The sequence below is a fragment of the Zea mays genome, chromosome 4, assembly GCF_902167145.1.
Source record: "Zea mays cultivar B73 chromosome 4, Zm-B73-REFERENCE-NAM-5.0, whole genome shotgun sequence".
NCBI classification, from domain to species: domain Eukaryota; kingdom Viridiplantae; phylum Streptophyta; class Magnoliopsida; order Poales; family Poaceae; genus Zea; species Zea mays.
Window position 1 is genome coordinate 6,980,283 of NC_050099.1, and position 14,563 is coordinate 6,994,845.

The 14,563-nt window shown below is 43.0% G+C and overlaps 2 protein-coding genes across 3 annotated transcripts; one reads left to right on the forward strand and one right to left on the reverse strand.

Annotated features, from left to right (window-relative positions):
• Positions 1-2,599: 2,599 nt before the first annotated feature.
• Positions 2,600-5,652, forward strand: LOC103655054 (syn-copalyl diphosphate synthase). Its single transcript, XM_020551788.2, has 7 exons — positions 2,600-2,890; positions 3,318-3,519; positions 3,613-3,848; positions 4,177-4,391; positions 4,504-4,909; positions 5,008-5,223; positions 5,359-5,652. The coding sequence occupies exons 1-7, from the start codon at positions 2,600-2,602 to the stop codon at positions 5,578-5,580; spliced, it is 1,788 nt and encodes a 595-aa protein (XP_020407377.2). The 3' UTR covers positions 5,581-5,652.
• A 2,393-nt stretch (positions 5,653-8,045) lies between these two features.
• Positions 8,046-13,798, reverse strand: LOC100193401 (14-3-3-like protein). 2 transcript variants are annotated; one of them, NM_001138526.1, is made up of 7 exons: positions 13,079-13,231; positions 11,489-11,789; positions 10,034-10,121; positions 9,832-9,941; positions 9,211-9,350; positions 8,830-8,867; positions 8,046-8,409 (listed from the first exon to the last, which is right to left on the reverse strand). In NM_001138526.1, exons 1-7 carry the CDS (start codon positions 13,140-13,142, stop codon positions 8,404-8,406), a joined length of 747 nt encoding a protein of 248 aa, NP_001131998.1. In that variant the 5' UTR covers positions 13,143-13,231; the 3' UTR covers positions 8,046-8,403. The 2 variants fall into 2 exon arrangements, 1 of the variants encoding a protein (NP_001131998.1); XR_004857516.1 differs by lacking the exon at positions 9,832-9,941 and having other exon boundaries at positions 8,071-8,409; positions 13,079-13,798.
• Between the last annotated feature and the right edge of the window lie 765 nt (positions 13,799-14,563).

The following is a 14,563-nucleotide window of genomic DNA, read 5'->3' on the forward strand; positions in this document are numbered from 1 at the left end:
TGATGAGTATCCAAAGTCTACATAAATTTTAAACTCAAATGGATTTGTAAATCAAACGCATATCAGAAAACACAAATTAGATTGGGGTTTAGTTGGGGTTTTCAAAACAAGTTTAGATTGGATCACAACCACAAACTACTCAAACTAGATGATTGTAGTGGTCTAAAGAGTGATTTTTACCTCAAGGAAATGCCAAAACAATCCTCAACTAAAGAAATCAAGATTCTTTCAAAATCCAAAGGAGAAGAGAAGAAACAAGTGCGGAGAAACAATCGAATAAAAAACTTCAACACATACACAATTGAGCACGTGATTTGACAAAACCTATGGATGGATGTGGCCACCCTTCCTTTGAATAATGCGATGAAGAATACAAAAGCACAGACGTCGAGTTCAAAGCATCTGTGGATCCCGGACTAAACTAGGGAAATAGAAACTAGGGTTTTCTAAATAAAACTCAAATGAGCTAGCCAAAGAGATGGTAGCACACAACATCCCTCCCACCATTTTATAGAGGGTTATTCACTAGTCTAAACTACCCCTAGATACATAGAGCTCATCCACTTAACCGGGGCAAATGGACCTACTCCTGAAATATGCATCTGACGGCCACATGCTCCACACGAAGTTGCTTTGCCTCAACGCACCCTTCGGGATGACGCTACATACGCCTCTAATTCCTATCAGAACTGCACCGTCCGACCCTAGTCACAGAGTGTTTGCGCCGCCACAGAGAGCACTGCCATGTGGTACACCACGAGTATGTGGCCCCAAATCGGAGTCAATAGTTGTCTGAGCACGAGAGGACAAGGCTCATTGGCATGGTCAATGCAGTCATCTAAGGAGAGGCGATAACAAGTCAGCACGTTGCATAGGATGGGAAGCGACTACTAGTGGACCTTTTTTGTTGGCCGCCAGCTAGCGAACTCGATAGTTGACCACTAGTGGCCGAGCAAGCGAGCCAGTGAGGATGGTTGTGAGGCACGAACACGGATGCTGGCAAGGGACACAACCATTGAGAAAGAACTATGGTAAGGATGGGCGGACGGGAGCAGACATGCAGCTGCATTGAGGAGCGGACGCGAGAGAGTGATTAAAACTTTTGACAGAATTCTATCCAGTGCGGCTCTGAATATGTATTGAAGTGGTCTATCATGCCGGTTAGTCCATATATAACGCTAACACTCGTATAATTAGGGGATGTTTGAATGCACTGGAGCTAATAGTTAGTTGACTAAAAATTGCTAGTAAAATTAGCTAGCTAACAAATATCTAGCTAACTATTAGCTAGACTGTTTGGATGTATTCAGCTAACTTTAGCAGCTAATTATTAGCTCTAGTTAATTCAAACACCCCCTTACTCGCAATCGGTTCACATTGCAATGACTTGTGGTGAAGACAGTGAGAACCATTGGTGGACAATGGGTAATATTGCGAAGTAAGTGCTAACCATTGTATAGGCCTATGCTCGCCACCATAAGATAGCTAGTGCTCAACAAAGTGTTTGTCAAGTGTCATAATTTGAATTGATGTCCATCTTATGCACTTTTACCATGTCATGTACGTATACTAATCAAGATAAAAACCACGCTAAACTTTCTTTCTAGTTGGGTTATAGATTGTTAGGTGATTTGAGTTGTATATGGTCAGTGTAAGATTCCATATAAGTTGCTTAAAGCATAATAATGGGTCTCATTCTTGTTTCCTTTTGTCCTTCCTTTTTGTTTCGTATGTGTGTACCTAGCTAGCTGAGTACATTGTTTAAATGGAGAGACAAGAAAAGTATGCATGTTATATGTTCAAATAATGCTTATTTTATTTCGAGAAAAAACTAACCCTTTTAGTCATGTCTTGTTATTATTAGGTCGCATCATGGGTGCCACAAAGGGCGAAGAACCAAAAGCACTTAGTCGTGATTTACTTGTTCCTGCCACTCAACACAAGGTGAACATAATATTACTTGGTAATATTCATGGCAATATAAGGCATATATATTCATTAAAAAGTGAGATTTTGGCCAACAACTATTATAATAACAAATTAGTAATAATATAAGTATGTATGGCATCAATTTGCCATTTGGTCGAAAAACAATTGGTGTTTGTCTATATGAAAACAATTGCTGGTTGATCGGTAATTTAACCGGTTTCATAATTATTGTACTTATTAGCGATAGAATACGATGTTGGTAGATATTTGAAATGCAAATTTTTAATATGGTGATTTTCAAAAATGACGGAAACGATACGATTATGAGACCTCGGTTACGGGTTTTCATCCCTGGGTATAGTGGTACATACCTTTGGTTTGCATATGTTTTAATCCTTTTGCGGTTGTACTATTGTAAGATATACTTTTGTGTACAAGTTGTAGGAAACCTATTTAATTAGCTCCTAGTAATCTAACTTCTAGATAATTATTGAAGTGTGCCTCTTGTGTTTTGGAACGTGCGGGAGTATAATCATTAATTTTTGGAAAATACCTATATATATATGTAACAGTGCAATCTATCACATCATTTGGATATGTATTTGAGTGTGTGACTGAACTTAGCGTGTACGAAATCTTACTCAAGGATAAACAAAGTGGCATTCCTGAAATGATTGAGGCCATCCGAGCAGCCCTTGGATCAACGGGCGACGGTGAGATCAACATTTCTGCATATGACACAGCATGGGTTGCACTTGTGAAGAGTTTGAATGGAGATGAGGGGCCACAGTTCCCATCGTGCATTGATTGGATTGCCCAGAATCAGCTTCCCGATGGATCATGGGGTGATGGCATCTTCTTCCTAGTACAAGATCGTATTATCAGCACCCTAGCATGCATCATCGCATTGAAATCATGGAAAATCCACGATGATGCGTGCAAAAAAGGTACTCTCTCCACAGTCCACACCCATTATACAGGGGCTCCTGCTACATTCTTATATATATAATTCCGAACATCAAGTAGATCAACAATGCATTAGTTAAATGGTGCAAAATATAACGTTTTCTTTTCAATATAATGGTCCAACTTTATCAAAATTTCTACAACATGTGTTTTTTTTTGCAATCAATTGCATCTATCATATGACACATGTATTGTTATTAACAAATGTCGAAATGTCCATTTAAAACTAGGGAATTATTTGTACGATATCACAACCTTGGGGTTAATAAGTTTCGCGCGCATTACCGGAATCCGGCTCTTTGCCGAGTGCTCAGAGCTTTATCGGGCACTAGGCAAAGACTTCTTTGCCGAGTGCCACCGTCGGCAAAGAAACACTCTCGGTAACAACAACCTTTACCGAGGAAGTACATTCTTCTAAACAGGCACTGAGTAACAATAACAAACCTAGCTATGTTTTGTACCGGGCAACATATATTTATGTTACTCATGAGGAGTACATTCTTCTAAACAGGCACTGGAGTGAGGAAGGGTTGGCCTTTACGAAGGGGTGTCGGGTGAAGGACATCGATGACACGGCCATGGGTTTCCGCCTCCTACGACTGCATGGCTACCATGTCTCTCCTTGTAAGTGGTACACGATCTTGTGTGCAGAACATCTTGGAAAACTGAATAAAGCATGCGTTTGGATATGAACATATATGAATCATGAATATGAAGGTGTTTTCAAGCGGTTCGAGAATGGCGACGGGCAGTTCGTGTGCTATGCAAGGCAATCGAACCAATCGGTAAGCGCCATGTACAACCTGTACCGTGCCGCTGACCAGGGATCGTTCCCTGGCGACGATCCTGTCCTCCAGCGCGCCAAGAGCTACAGTCGTGCGTTCCTCCGGGAGAGGCGAGCCTCAGACCAGCTTAACGACAAGTGGATCATCTCCGAGGGCTTGCCTAGCGAGGTAACATGTTTGGTTTGAAGAATCAATCCATTCTAGATGAGGTGATGCATCATGAGTCAATTCTATAAATTTGGTGAAATGAACTCATTCCTCGTATTGTTACTAATTAGTAACCTACTATGAGAAATAGAATGGTGATGGATCAACTCATTACATCCCACAAACTAAATAAAAAAGTTGTGTCCAGCTAGCCTCCTCCAGCACCATAAAAAAAGTCGCGGATGCGAGTGCACATCCTTTCTTGAAAAGTTCATGTCCATGTATACATGCATGAATATTCATCGACACTTGACGTGCACGATCATCCCTTCTTCCGATGACCCAGCAGGTTGGCTATGGTTTGGATTTCCCTTGGGAAGCTTGCCTGCCACGTATTGAGACGAGAATGTATCTTGAGCAATATGGCGGAAGTCATGACGTGTGGATCGGCAAGGTTCTCTACAGAATGAACATGGTGAGCAACGACATGTACCTCAAGGCGGCGAAAGCCGATTTCGGCAACTTTCAGAGACTATGCCGACTAGAGTGGCACGACCTCAAAAGGTACAATTACAAACGGACTCCTCCTACGCCTACCTCATCATGCAGCATGTCCTTATTAGCTTGTTCAACCATGCATGCTGCATCTGCATTGACGAATTCAAGAACACCACAGGTGGTGTGACAAGATCAGCAACATTGAAACGTACGGCGTGGCTTCGCGCGGCGCGCTCCTGAGAGCCTACTTCCTGGCGGCAGCCTGCATCTTCGAGCCGAGCCGAGCAGCGGAGCGCCTGGCGTGGGCGCGTGCCGCGGTGCTCGCCGAGGCCATCTCCTGCTGCTTGTTGAGCAACGTCGATGATGCATGCGCTTGTAATAAGACCACGGCCGAATGGCTCGTCCAGGAATTCACCAACGGCGACGACATTGCTGACTCCTACGAATACAGTCCAGCAAGGAGAGACGACGACGGGCCGAATTCACCAGCATGGGGGGCCAGCAGCCTCGCCGGTGTTCTTCGCGAGCTCGTCAACTTGCAGGCGTCCGGGAATGCTGCTGTCGCCGGATGTCTTCGTGGAGCTGTAAAAAATCCAATGCCTCTAGCTAGCTCATTCATCACACGCACGCATACGTACACACATAGTAAATTGAATTACTCTGTTCCTATGATCGCATGCAGTGGATCGAATGGCTCATGGCATGGACTGGAAAGGAGACGGAAAAAGCGTCACGCGCAGGAGATACGGCGCTGCTGCTTGCTCGCACGGTCGAGATCTGCTCAGGAAGGCGCTGTGGTACCGAAAAGGATCTTGATCTGCTTCTGCGTGATTACTCCAAGCTCCAGCAGCTCACCAGATGCATCTGCTCCAGACTGGCCACTGAAGCTCCTGCTCTGGTACGTATACTGTATTCATCGGCAGCGCAGAGGAAACTGTTTACATGCATATGCATGGGGTCGGGTCGGGTCGTATGTATTCAACGTATGATAGATGTTTGTTAATCACAGATCGAATCAAACGCCGTCAACCAGAATGGAGAAACCATGGACAAGATTGATGCCCTAGACAGGATGGTTGGACTCGAGATGAGAGAACTGGCTCAATGTGTTTTCCGCAGCGGTGGCAGCTCCGTGGATAGAGAGACGAGGCAGACGTTTCTCCATGTGACCAAGAGTTACTACTACGTTGCACTCTGCTCGCCTGAAACAGTTGAGCATCACATCTCCAAAGTCTTGTTTGAGGATGTCGTCTAGCAACGATGTTTATATTAGAGCTCCAATTCTAGTGTATCCTTGTGCATGCACCGTGAAGGTGTCATATGATGATGTTGTGCCCAGCTTTTCTCTTTACGATATGTAATCAGTTTATATTGATTGGTGGTTCTTCAGGGTTTGCCAGATTTACTTGTGTACGAGACATACTGACAGGAAAATGGGGAAATTTTCTGGACTATGGAAGCTTCTTATGCAAAGGTGTTGATTCTGATGCCCAACATTGATCCCCCCATGCACCAAGAACATAATGATGGTGAAAGCATCTTAATGATGTGCATGAATTTCTCAAACAAATCAAAAGACAATGAAAAAGGAAAAAAAAGATTTAGCATAGACCTTTCATCGGTCTATCCTTAAGCTAATTGCAAGTGGTGTCAAGCTACACTGCAAACATAAGTGTGATATGTGCCCTTGTGGTTCGAGTTTATGACTAGTCATTATTGATAGAGTAGTGTCTTGGGTTAAGTTGTGTAGACTAACCAGTGTGTGAGTGTGTGCAACATGTTTCTTGGCTTATGGTGCACCGGTGTGGAGTCCGGAGGTAGTGGTCGGCAGCAAATATGAAGGCATACAAGTTCATGTCAATGGACCAGGAGTAGTGGAGGACGAGTGCTAGGACTTGACTGAGCACGATTGAGGAGAGAAGACAGAGCGGGGGTTGTCAAACGGAGGGGGGACAGAGTTGTGTCGCCAACGGAGGAAACGATGCTCGTGTTTCCTTTCTCCCTCGTGGTGGACCCGGCGGCAATGTGGTTTGCTCATTTGCCGAACACACGACCTGTGGACTTACTTCTGGAAAACTCCTGTGGCATCGAATAGAGCGTGGACATGAGGGGAATTCGTGGTTTGCATCCATGGCTGTGGAGATGAAATCGGACAGCCGAGGAATTTGATGAAGACGTGGACGCCCTGGCTGTGAAGCTGAGGAGAATTCGTGGTTTGCATCTGTGGCCGTGGAGATGAAATCGGACAACTGAGGCATTTGATGAAGACGTGGACGCCCTAGGTGTGAAGCTTTACGTCACGCTTTAATATATAGAAATAAATAAATAAATATACTAGCCAATGGCGAGCGTGGGAATTATAACGTCATAAATAGTAGTGATCATTACATAATATATGGTCATCATAGAATGTGTCTACGTACAAACAGTATGTCTTCAACAGCATTAAGTCTACATATACGTTACGATGCATAGACAAAATACATTTGGATACTGTTTTCCAAATAAAGCATAAACATCGGTGTTAGACAAAAGGTGGTGCGCATGGTGACTAAGATTAGGAACACCAGCCTCGTCATTGTCTTTGCATGCATGGACAATAGATCCTACAGGGCAAAAAACATCTTAGTCAGTTCATGTAAAATGAATGTTGTTGTGCTGGAGAAAAAAAATGAAGGTCATGAACAACAGTCGCGTATCTTTTTTTTAAATAGTGAAGATCAGAATTTATATATACACCATGTTTTTCCTTAGATTGCTGAGCCGGTGTATGGTTGGATAACTGATGAAGTAGGTGCTCTTTGAGATGCTAGTATAACATTTTGCTCGATTCATTAGGCATCATTTATGAAGGCATGTGTGGAAGGGACTGAGCAACAAAAGGTAAAGGCAGGTACACAATGGCCGCTCGACCGCTCGTAGACATTGTATTTTTTTCAGGGGGAACGCACCAAAGGTTTGCAATATCCTAGAAAAAGGAAAAAAGGATGTGTTTTTGCCGCTTTAGATTGAGAGCAAACTGCAAAACGGAATGGAACACTCAGTATCGGAAGGCGACGACGTAACGAATGCTGAAGCTACAATGAGCAACGTGTGTCGAGAAGCGAAGAAAACATGTAAAGCCTATCTTTAACCTGGAAGAGCGACAGTGACCGGAGGTAGACAACTAGCGGAGGAAGCCGCGTGCAGCGTCATTGCTTCCCTGCGTGGCTGATTCGAAACGGATGAGGAAGCTATAGCGAGCACTGAGCAACGTACGGCGGAAAGCGAAGGGAAGTATAGAAAACACTTGTCACCTGGAAAATTGGCGGTCGCGAGAGGATGCGGAGGAAGCTGCGGCGTCACTGTTGTCGTCGGCGGTAGTCGCGAGAGCATGCGGCGTCGCTGTTGCCGTCGGCGGCAGCGTCGCCTCCCTGGCTGGCCGCTTCTAGATCGGCCGGTTTGTAGCGTCGTCACCTTTTTTTTTATCTTTTACTCAGAAGCTGAAGCTGCGGGTCACGGACTCACGGACTCACGGTAAAGTGAAAGAAGCAGCAGCCAATACACGTACGGCCAAGTTATTTTTACGACGGTGCTGGACGGCCAATATTTTTTCCGGCGGCGTGGAAGCAACTGCTGCATCGGCGTGTAAGATCATACCGACACTTTGCAGGTACATAATTTCGTGGAGAAGTTTATGCTCGATCTCAACACTACAGAGACGCTTCAGTCACCGAACATGATCAGTAACAGCACTGACAGTCTATGCGTTGATAAGAGAAACAGTTTTCCATCGGTGTACAAAGATGCCTCTGAAGCACAGAAGGAAAAAAAAGCAACAACAGATCTGGATGCTCACCAGTTCAGACCTCTGAAACACTTGGTAGTGAGTGACTGACTCCAGGACCAAACGATGGCCAAAAGAGAGGAACAAACAGACCTCAAAAAAAAAACCCCGAGACGGACAGAAACTTCAGAAAAATACACAAGGCTCTTCTTAGTTCCGATGCAGAAAAAACTTGAGGACCCAGGTTCGCTAGCATCACAGCCTGGATATTTTTGCGTGCGTTCTGTGTTTCCTTAAAACATGGAGAATGTATCAACCCTGCCCAAACATGGAGAATGTATAATCAGCCTCCATCGCCCATCTTAAAACATGCACACAAACAAACTTCGGATTTGGCAGCAAAGAAAGTACCGTGGCTTGCTAATAAAAAAAATTAGAAACTCCGGATGGCTAGGACATGGACTTCAGCCTAAAGTAAAATGTGCACAGGCCATAGTTTTGAAGTACATCATCTAATGGGAACAAACTTGTATTTCACTTCACTCTGTTGATGCAGGCTGAGGTCGTGATATATGATCCAGGCTTTTATATTGCAAAATCGTTTATACAAGATGGAAACGATTAGTAGTGTTTTGTGCATTTTGACCACTTCATTCTTTCACATACATTGCGGAGTCTCAAGCACATGGAGTTTTACTAACGAAACCAAATTCAAGTCATAGGGCAGGGGCGCCGTACCTCCATGTCGACATCGCCGTTACCCTTGGATGCTTCACCTGCCAAAATGAATAAACACATGTTGGTTGAATCTTAGTGTTGTAATTACGTCGAGAATTTATTAGTATTAAATAACTAGTTGTAGGTCCTAAACCGTGATCTCCAATTCCTAAATTATAAGTCCCATATAAGGATGAGTACATTTTCTAGGCACATTGTGAGTATTCAGCCATTAAAACTGAATCGGTATTTAGGATATGTAATATTCTGCAAGTTTCATCATAATAATGAATACGAAGGAAAGCTTTGGCTCAAAGGAATGTCAAGTAAAGCATTGTCAGTACTCTGCAGGCCACTATATAGCAAATAATAAAGGTATATTTTTTTTCAAACATGGATTACCCCCAGTTAGTTCTGATGTCCACAATGCTAAGTTGTCCTTCAGAAGCTGCATCATAAGTGTGCTATCCTTGTAAACTCCCTCACCAGAATTTATCTCAGTAAGAGCCTCATCAAATGCTTGTTTTGCCACTTGGCAAGCTCTGAAAAAGAGAGGTGACCATGAAACTTAGAGACTGAACTTGATCATGTTAAAAACTAGTGACTTGTCAAGCAGCATACTGGGATGGTACCACATCTATCATGTGGGGCCAACATGCAGTTTCCAACAGGAGGGAAAAAACTAACATAATATCAAATGGCTTTCTAAAGAGAGGGCAGAACCAACGAATGTATCATGTACCCAACTAGCATCCAGTGCATTCAAATGGTAACATGCATTTTTCAATAAACAATGCATTCGTGAGGTTTAATTATGCAAATGGATAAATGTCTCGTGAGGTTTAAACAAAATAACTTAACTTAGAAAGCATCTACGGCAGGTGAATGGTTTATTTGAAAATAGTCACCGCGTACTTGGCAAGAAAACCCATGTTTCAAAACATGAAATATGATTGGATAGGAATATCTATGAATTTGAAACATCAATTAAAAGGGAGAAACAAGGCATTGAAGATGAGTGACCTCTCATGAGAGTTCATTATCTCATAAAAGAAGACCGACAAATTGAGGGCAAGGCCAAGCCGGATTTGGTGAGCAGGTGAGAGCTCACTGGAGGCGACAACCATGGCATGCTGCAGCAAATGTTTGTCATTTTAACAGGAAGGGATAGGCTTTACCAAAAGGCTCATTTGAGCCTACGTACAACATTTGGAAGTTTTAGCACCTGATAGGCCATAAGTGACTGATCAGAGGCAGCTTTCTTTTCAGTTCCAGTGCTAAATTCAGCCAAGTAACGGTAGTAGTCACCTTTCCTGCAACAGTCTAGGAGTCAAATGTAAAAGAGGTAAGGAAAATATTGTACGACAGTGGTATGATGTCAGCATGCATGTGTTATGGAGGAGACATTATCAGTTAAGTCATATTTCAAAAAGATTGCCAGGGTCACACATAGAGCACGTAAAAATTCCTAGTATAATGCTACAGCGTCTAGTGTCAGATACCCAAGGACTGATCAAACACTTTAGAACTACTGAAACATTATTAAGGCCCTGTTTGGAACCTCTAAAACTAATTGTTAGCTACTAAAATTAGTTTCCAAACACCATCAGCTAATACCGCAGCTAATTGTTAGCCACCTCACAGCTAACAACTAGTTCATTAGCTGGCTGAACCCAGCTAATAATTTATTAGCTGGCTAACTATTAGCTCTAGGGATTCCAAACAGGGCCTAAATTGACTAATGTTGATGTACCCAAAACAGTCATGGACAAGATAATCAGATACCATGATAATCATGGTTACTATTTCCCAGAAATAAAGTAGGGCATCCAAAAATTTTCACTATACTTACCATATAATGGAAACCATTTTTAAGACTGAAAAACAGAGTGCCAGTACATATAGTGAATTTCGTAACAGATAGACTAAAAATGAAGGCCGATGTCACAAATGTTACATCATTAAATTAAAGATACTTGACTCGCTCAAAAATTGGAAATAGAAGATTGATCAACTACTTAAATTCATTTCGTTTTCATCCTTTTCGAACATCTTACCTCATAACACGCTATTATAAGAAAGATTTACATGTATTGATAAACTAAAGTAGCTTCAGCTAAATCCAATACTCGGAAATAATTAATTCCACTGGGAACGAAGTGGCTTGTTGTTTTCTTTATAAAAAAAAGATAGTAAATCATATAAATCTAGTACCATTATGAGAAGTGCCACATATTAAAACATATATATTTATTTTCCTATGTAATACCACATTTTAAAACAAAAAACAGGGATTCAAATGAATTAGGGCACAAATATATAAAGTCTGGTGAGCCATGGATATGACCTACGACCTATCAAACCAGAACCAGACACCCCTCCCCCCCCCCCCCCCCCCCCCCAAACATACACATCATTTTCTGGAGTGGTACCATGATGATGGTCAATCATGAAAGCTTTGCAAATGATTTACCAGAAAACCTTTTGAGGAAATGAGCTCTTAGCTCTTAAAAAAAGATTTTGAGCTCAAAATTGTAATGTCTTGGCAAAAGCAATATCAAATTAACTGAGATATTGATAGAAAATAAACTCTGAACATAATCATTAAAAATAGGGCATCATCAGAAAAGGCAAAGGCAAATGAGAAACAGATTTGCTTAATCAAGGAACCTGTACATACATCTTATAAAAGAATACGATATTTTCACCCGTACTGGCCAAGGGAAGGCAGTGAATAGCAATGACTGACAATACTTCATTGCAAACCTTCCTTAGTTCCTCTTCTACTTTCTTCTTATAGGCATCTATCATCACACCAGTCTGACGATCAGCTGCGACCTTTTGCTCATGTGAACAAATGATTCTCCATGATGCTCTCTTTGCTCCAATAGTGTTCTTGAAACCAACTGAGAACAAATGCCTTTCTTCAGCACTCATATCCACGTCCATCCTAGCAAGATTCTTCATGAATTCCACCATATCTGACATAATAATCATGAATTGAGTTAAAAACTGAAGAATAACTTCGGTGAATACTGAAATATACGTCATCTTTCCATTTACTTCGAAAAGTTCTTAGATTTGACAACGAAAGAGGAAGATGACAGCTAAACTGATTGTTAGGAGGAAGGAGGTTCCTATAAACAGAAGACCAAGAGGAAGAAGAATGGAGAACTGCAGACCCATAACGGTGTCTGCACTTACAAGAACCTTATAGTACACCTCCAAGAATAATACAACAGAAACTTTCATGAAAATAGTCGTATGTTTTTATGTCAAAATGTAGGAGTACCTGTTAGTGCTCAGGTCAATATGTTGACCGACAAGCCCCAGGTTAACGAAACCTAGAAAACATAATAATGAAATAATTTGCAGTATAAAGAAAAAAGCGATAGGCATCCAGCTGTGGCCAAATTGCTAAAAAAAAATGGGGTTCCAGAAGTTGGGAATAACAGTTCGAAGGAGTCAGAATTATGCCATTCCAGCATAAGTGGGTGCCACTAAATGAAACAACTCTAGACAGCAGAAAAGATATAACTTTATATATTGCTAAACTTCTTTTCGCACTAAACTAAAATCTGAAATGTGAACACACAGATGTTGGGCTCCACAACTTGACTTATTCTCTCTTCTCATTGCATCGCCCATGATACCAAAGATCATTCCTTTTCTCACAGCAACATAAAAGGCAGTAGATAGGCAGCTCAAGGGCATTCGTAGAACTGGCCCCCACAAACCATCGGACACGAATAATTTCGTGAGCCCCTTCAGCAGACACAGATCGACATAGCTAGGAGTAACAGAAACGTGTCAGAAATACTCATCAATCGCAAGATTGGCCTTCAAACCGCCATAAAGATCGTATCTTTATTTATATCAGAGCAAAATACGCCTGCCCCCCGTGTTTCTGCGAACCAATCATGGTATCATACAGTCCCAAAATCAACAAAAAGAGAAACAGAAATTAGCCGGGAGTGGCTACGCGGTAGGGATGCAGTGATCGAACTGCTCCGGATCCTGAGGACGGAACAGTCGCTGCGGTGGCTGGCCGCTGGCACTGCACCATGAGTTGAAGCAGGGAAGGCCGAGACAAACGCACCGAATCGAAGGCCAACCAAGGGACACCTAATTCCTGTCCCGCCTAGGAAGACGCCACGGATTTCCCTAGAATGAACTGAAGGGCACCGAGAACAACGCTAGAGTAGAGACTGTAGTCCCGTACGGCGGGGCATTATTATTAAGCAGAGGGCGCGAGAACGAGATCCCTCACCGTCGTACCGCTCCGCCTGCTCGGCAAGCTTGGCCAGGCACACGAGCTTCTCCCGCTCCTCCATCTCCTCCGCCGCCGATCCCCTCCCCACAACTCTCCCTGGGCCGGGGTTCCCCTCTCCTCGCCTTCCCAAAACGGAAGGCGTGCTTGTGCTGTGCTGTGCTGTGCTCGTCGCTTGCCCTTTTCTACTTTTGGGACCGGATGGCTCAGTTTCTTGGCGATGGAGCCCATCATATAAGTGGTGGCGTGGCGTCTGATTAGCAGCAGAGCAGCAGGAGGAGGAGCCGGGATTGTTTTTCAGAGTGGCCCTAATGGTGACAGACTGACAGTTGGGTGCTTCTCTTTGGCCCACGCGGGAGGGAGTCACGTCCTTGAGAGTGACCATGGCCACACGTTTCTCTAGTCCAGAGATCTTTTCTCTTCCCCCTCCTCGATCGTTGCCTTTCTGTTCCCCTCTCATCTTCAAGCATGCATATGGCCCAGCTCCGTGGCAGGTTGATGAAGCGGATGATTCATTGAACTGTATCCAAATCCCACCATCCTCGTCGCGCTGACTTCGTGTTCCTCCTGGTTTCAATTGATCTCTTTTTTTTTCCTGCCTCCAATCCAAGGAAGGCAGCTCGAAAGAAAAGATAGCATTGCCGCCACCTTTAATTTTAATTTTTGTCATCACATCCCAATTTCTTATTCCATGGAACGGAACGGATCATGCAAGCAGCTTAGGTGTCCAAGTGATTAGGATTATAGTATCCCAAAGCAATTGTTTAATTGATCATGAGACCATTGTTTACACCGGATGATGTGCACGCGTCCAGCGATGCGCGGTGGTCCCAGATCAGAGATTTTACACCGAGGGGCGTACGGCAACCATGAAAAATACGGAAAAATTTTCTGTGCACCCGACGACCCGAGATGCAAAGACACATCTTTACAATCCCTCACGTTCACCCCGTGGCAGGTCCACACGACAGAAATTGAAGCCCACTACTTGACTGCTTAGTTCTTTTTTCTGTTCATATGGGCTCGCAGGAGATGAATGTAAGAGGCTGTAAAGATGTTTCTTTACATCCGAGATATACATAATTTTTTTTTGAAAAATACAGTGATGGCTATAAAGGATGATCAAGGTCTCAACATGAAAAGAGAAAGGAGAAAACAGAGTGCAAATACTCAAGATAAAGGTATAAGGTATGACATTTTATTTTATTGGTCAAGACGTAATAGAGTTGTACGTACTATTAAAAGAGGAGTCTAATAATCAGACAACTAGGTTATCGAGCACTACTATGTGTCGTTGGGATATATGTATTGTATATACATAAAATTCAAGGTTAAAAAGCGGCTAAAATAATATTTTAGGACAGAGAAATTATTGAATAATACACCAGATAGGGCACTAAAAAGCATGTAAAATGTATACTTTTTTCTCTCAATATCCACGCGGCCACCTGCACCGCCACGCCGGCGCTGGAGCCGCCATCCACG

Coding starts and splice junctions, on each gene's coding strand:
- LOC103655054 (XM_020551788.2), top strand. CDS start 2,600: ATGATTGAGGCCATCCGAGCAGCCCTTGGATCAACGGGCGACGGTGAG. Junction 3,849..4,176: donor CCGAGGGCTTGCCTAGCGAG/GTAACATGTTTG, acceptor ATGACCCAGCAG/GTTGGCTATGGTTTGGATTT. Junction 4,392..4,503: donor GAGTGGCACGACCTCAAAAG/GTACAATTACAA, acceptor AGAACACCACAG/GTGGTGTGACAAGATCAGCA.
- LOC100193401 (NM_001138526.1), bottom strand. CDS start 13,142: ATGGAGGAGCGGGAGAAGCTCGTGTGCCTGGCCAAGCTTGCCGAGCAG. Junction 10,122..11,488: donor ATCGTATTCTTTTATAAGAT/GTATGTACAGGT, acceptor AGACTGTTGCAG/GAAAGGTGACTACTACCGTT. Junction 9,351..9,831: donor ATAATGAACTCTCATGAGAG/GTCACTCATCTT, acceptor TCTCTTTTTCAG/AGCTTGCCAAGTGGCAAAAC.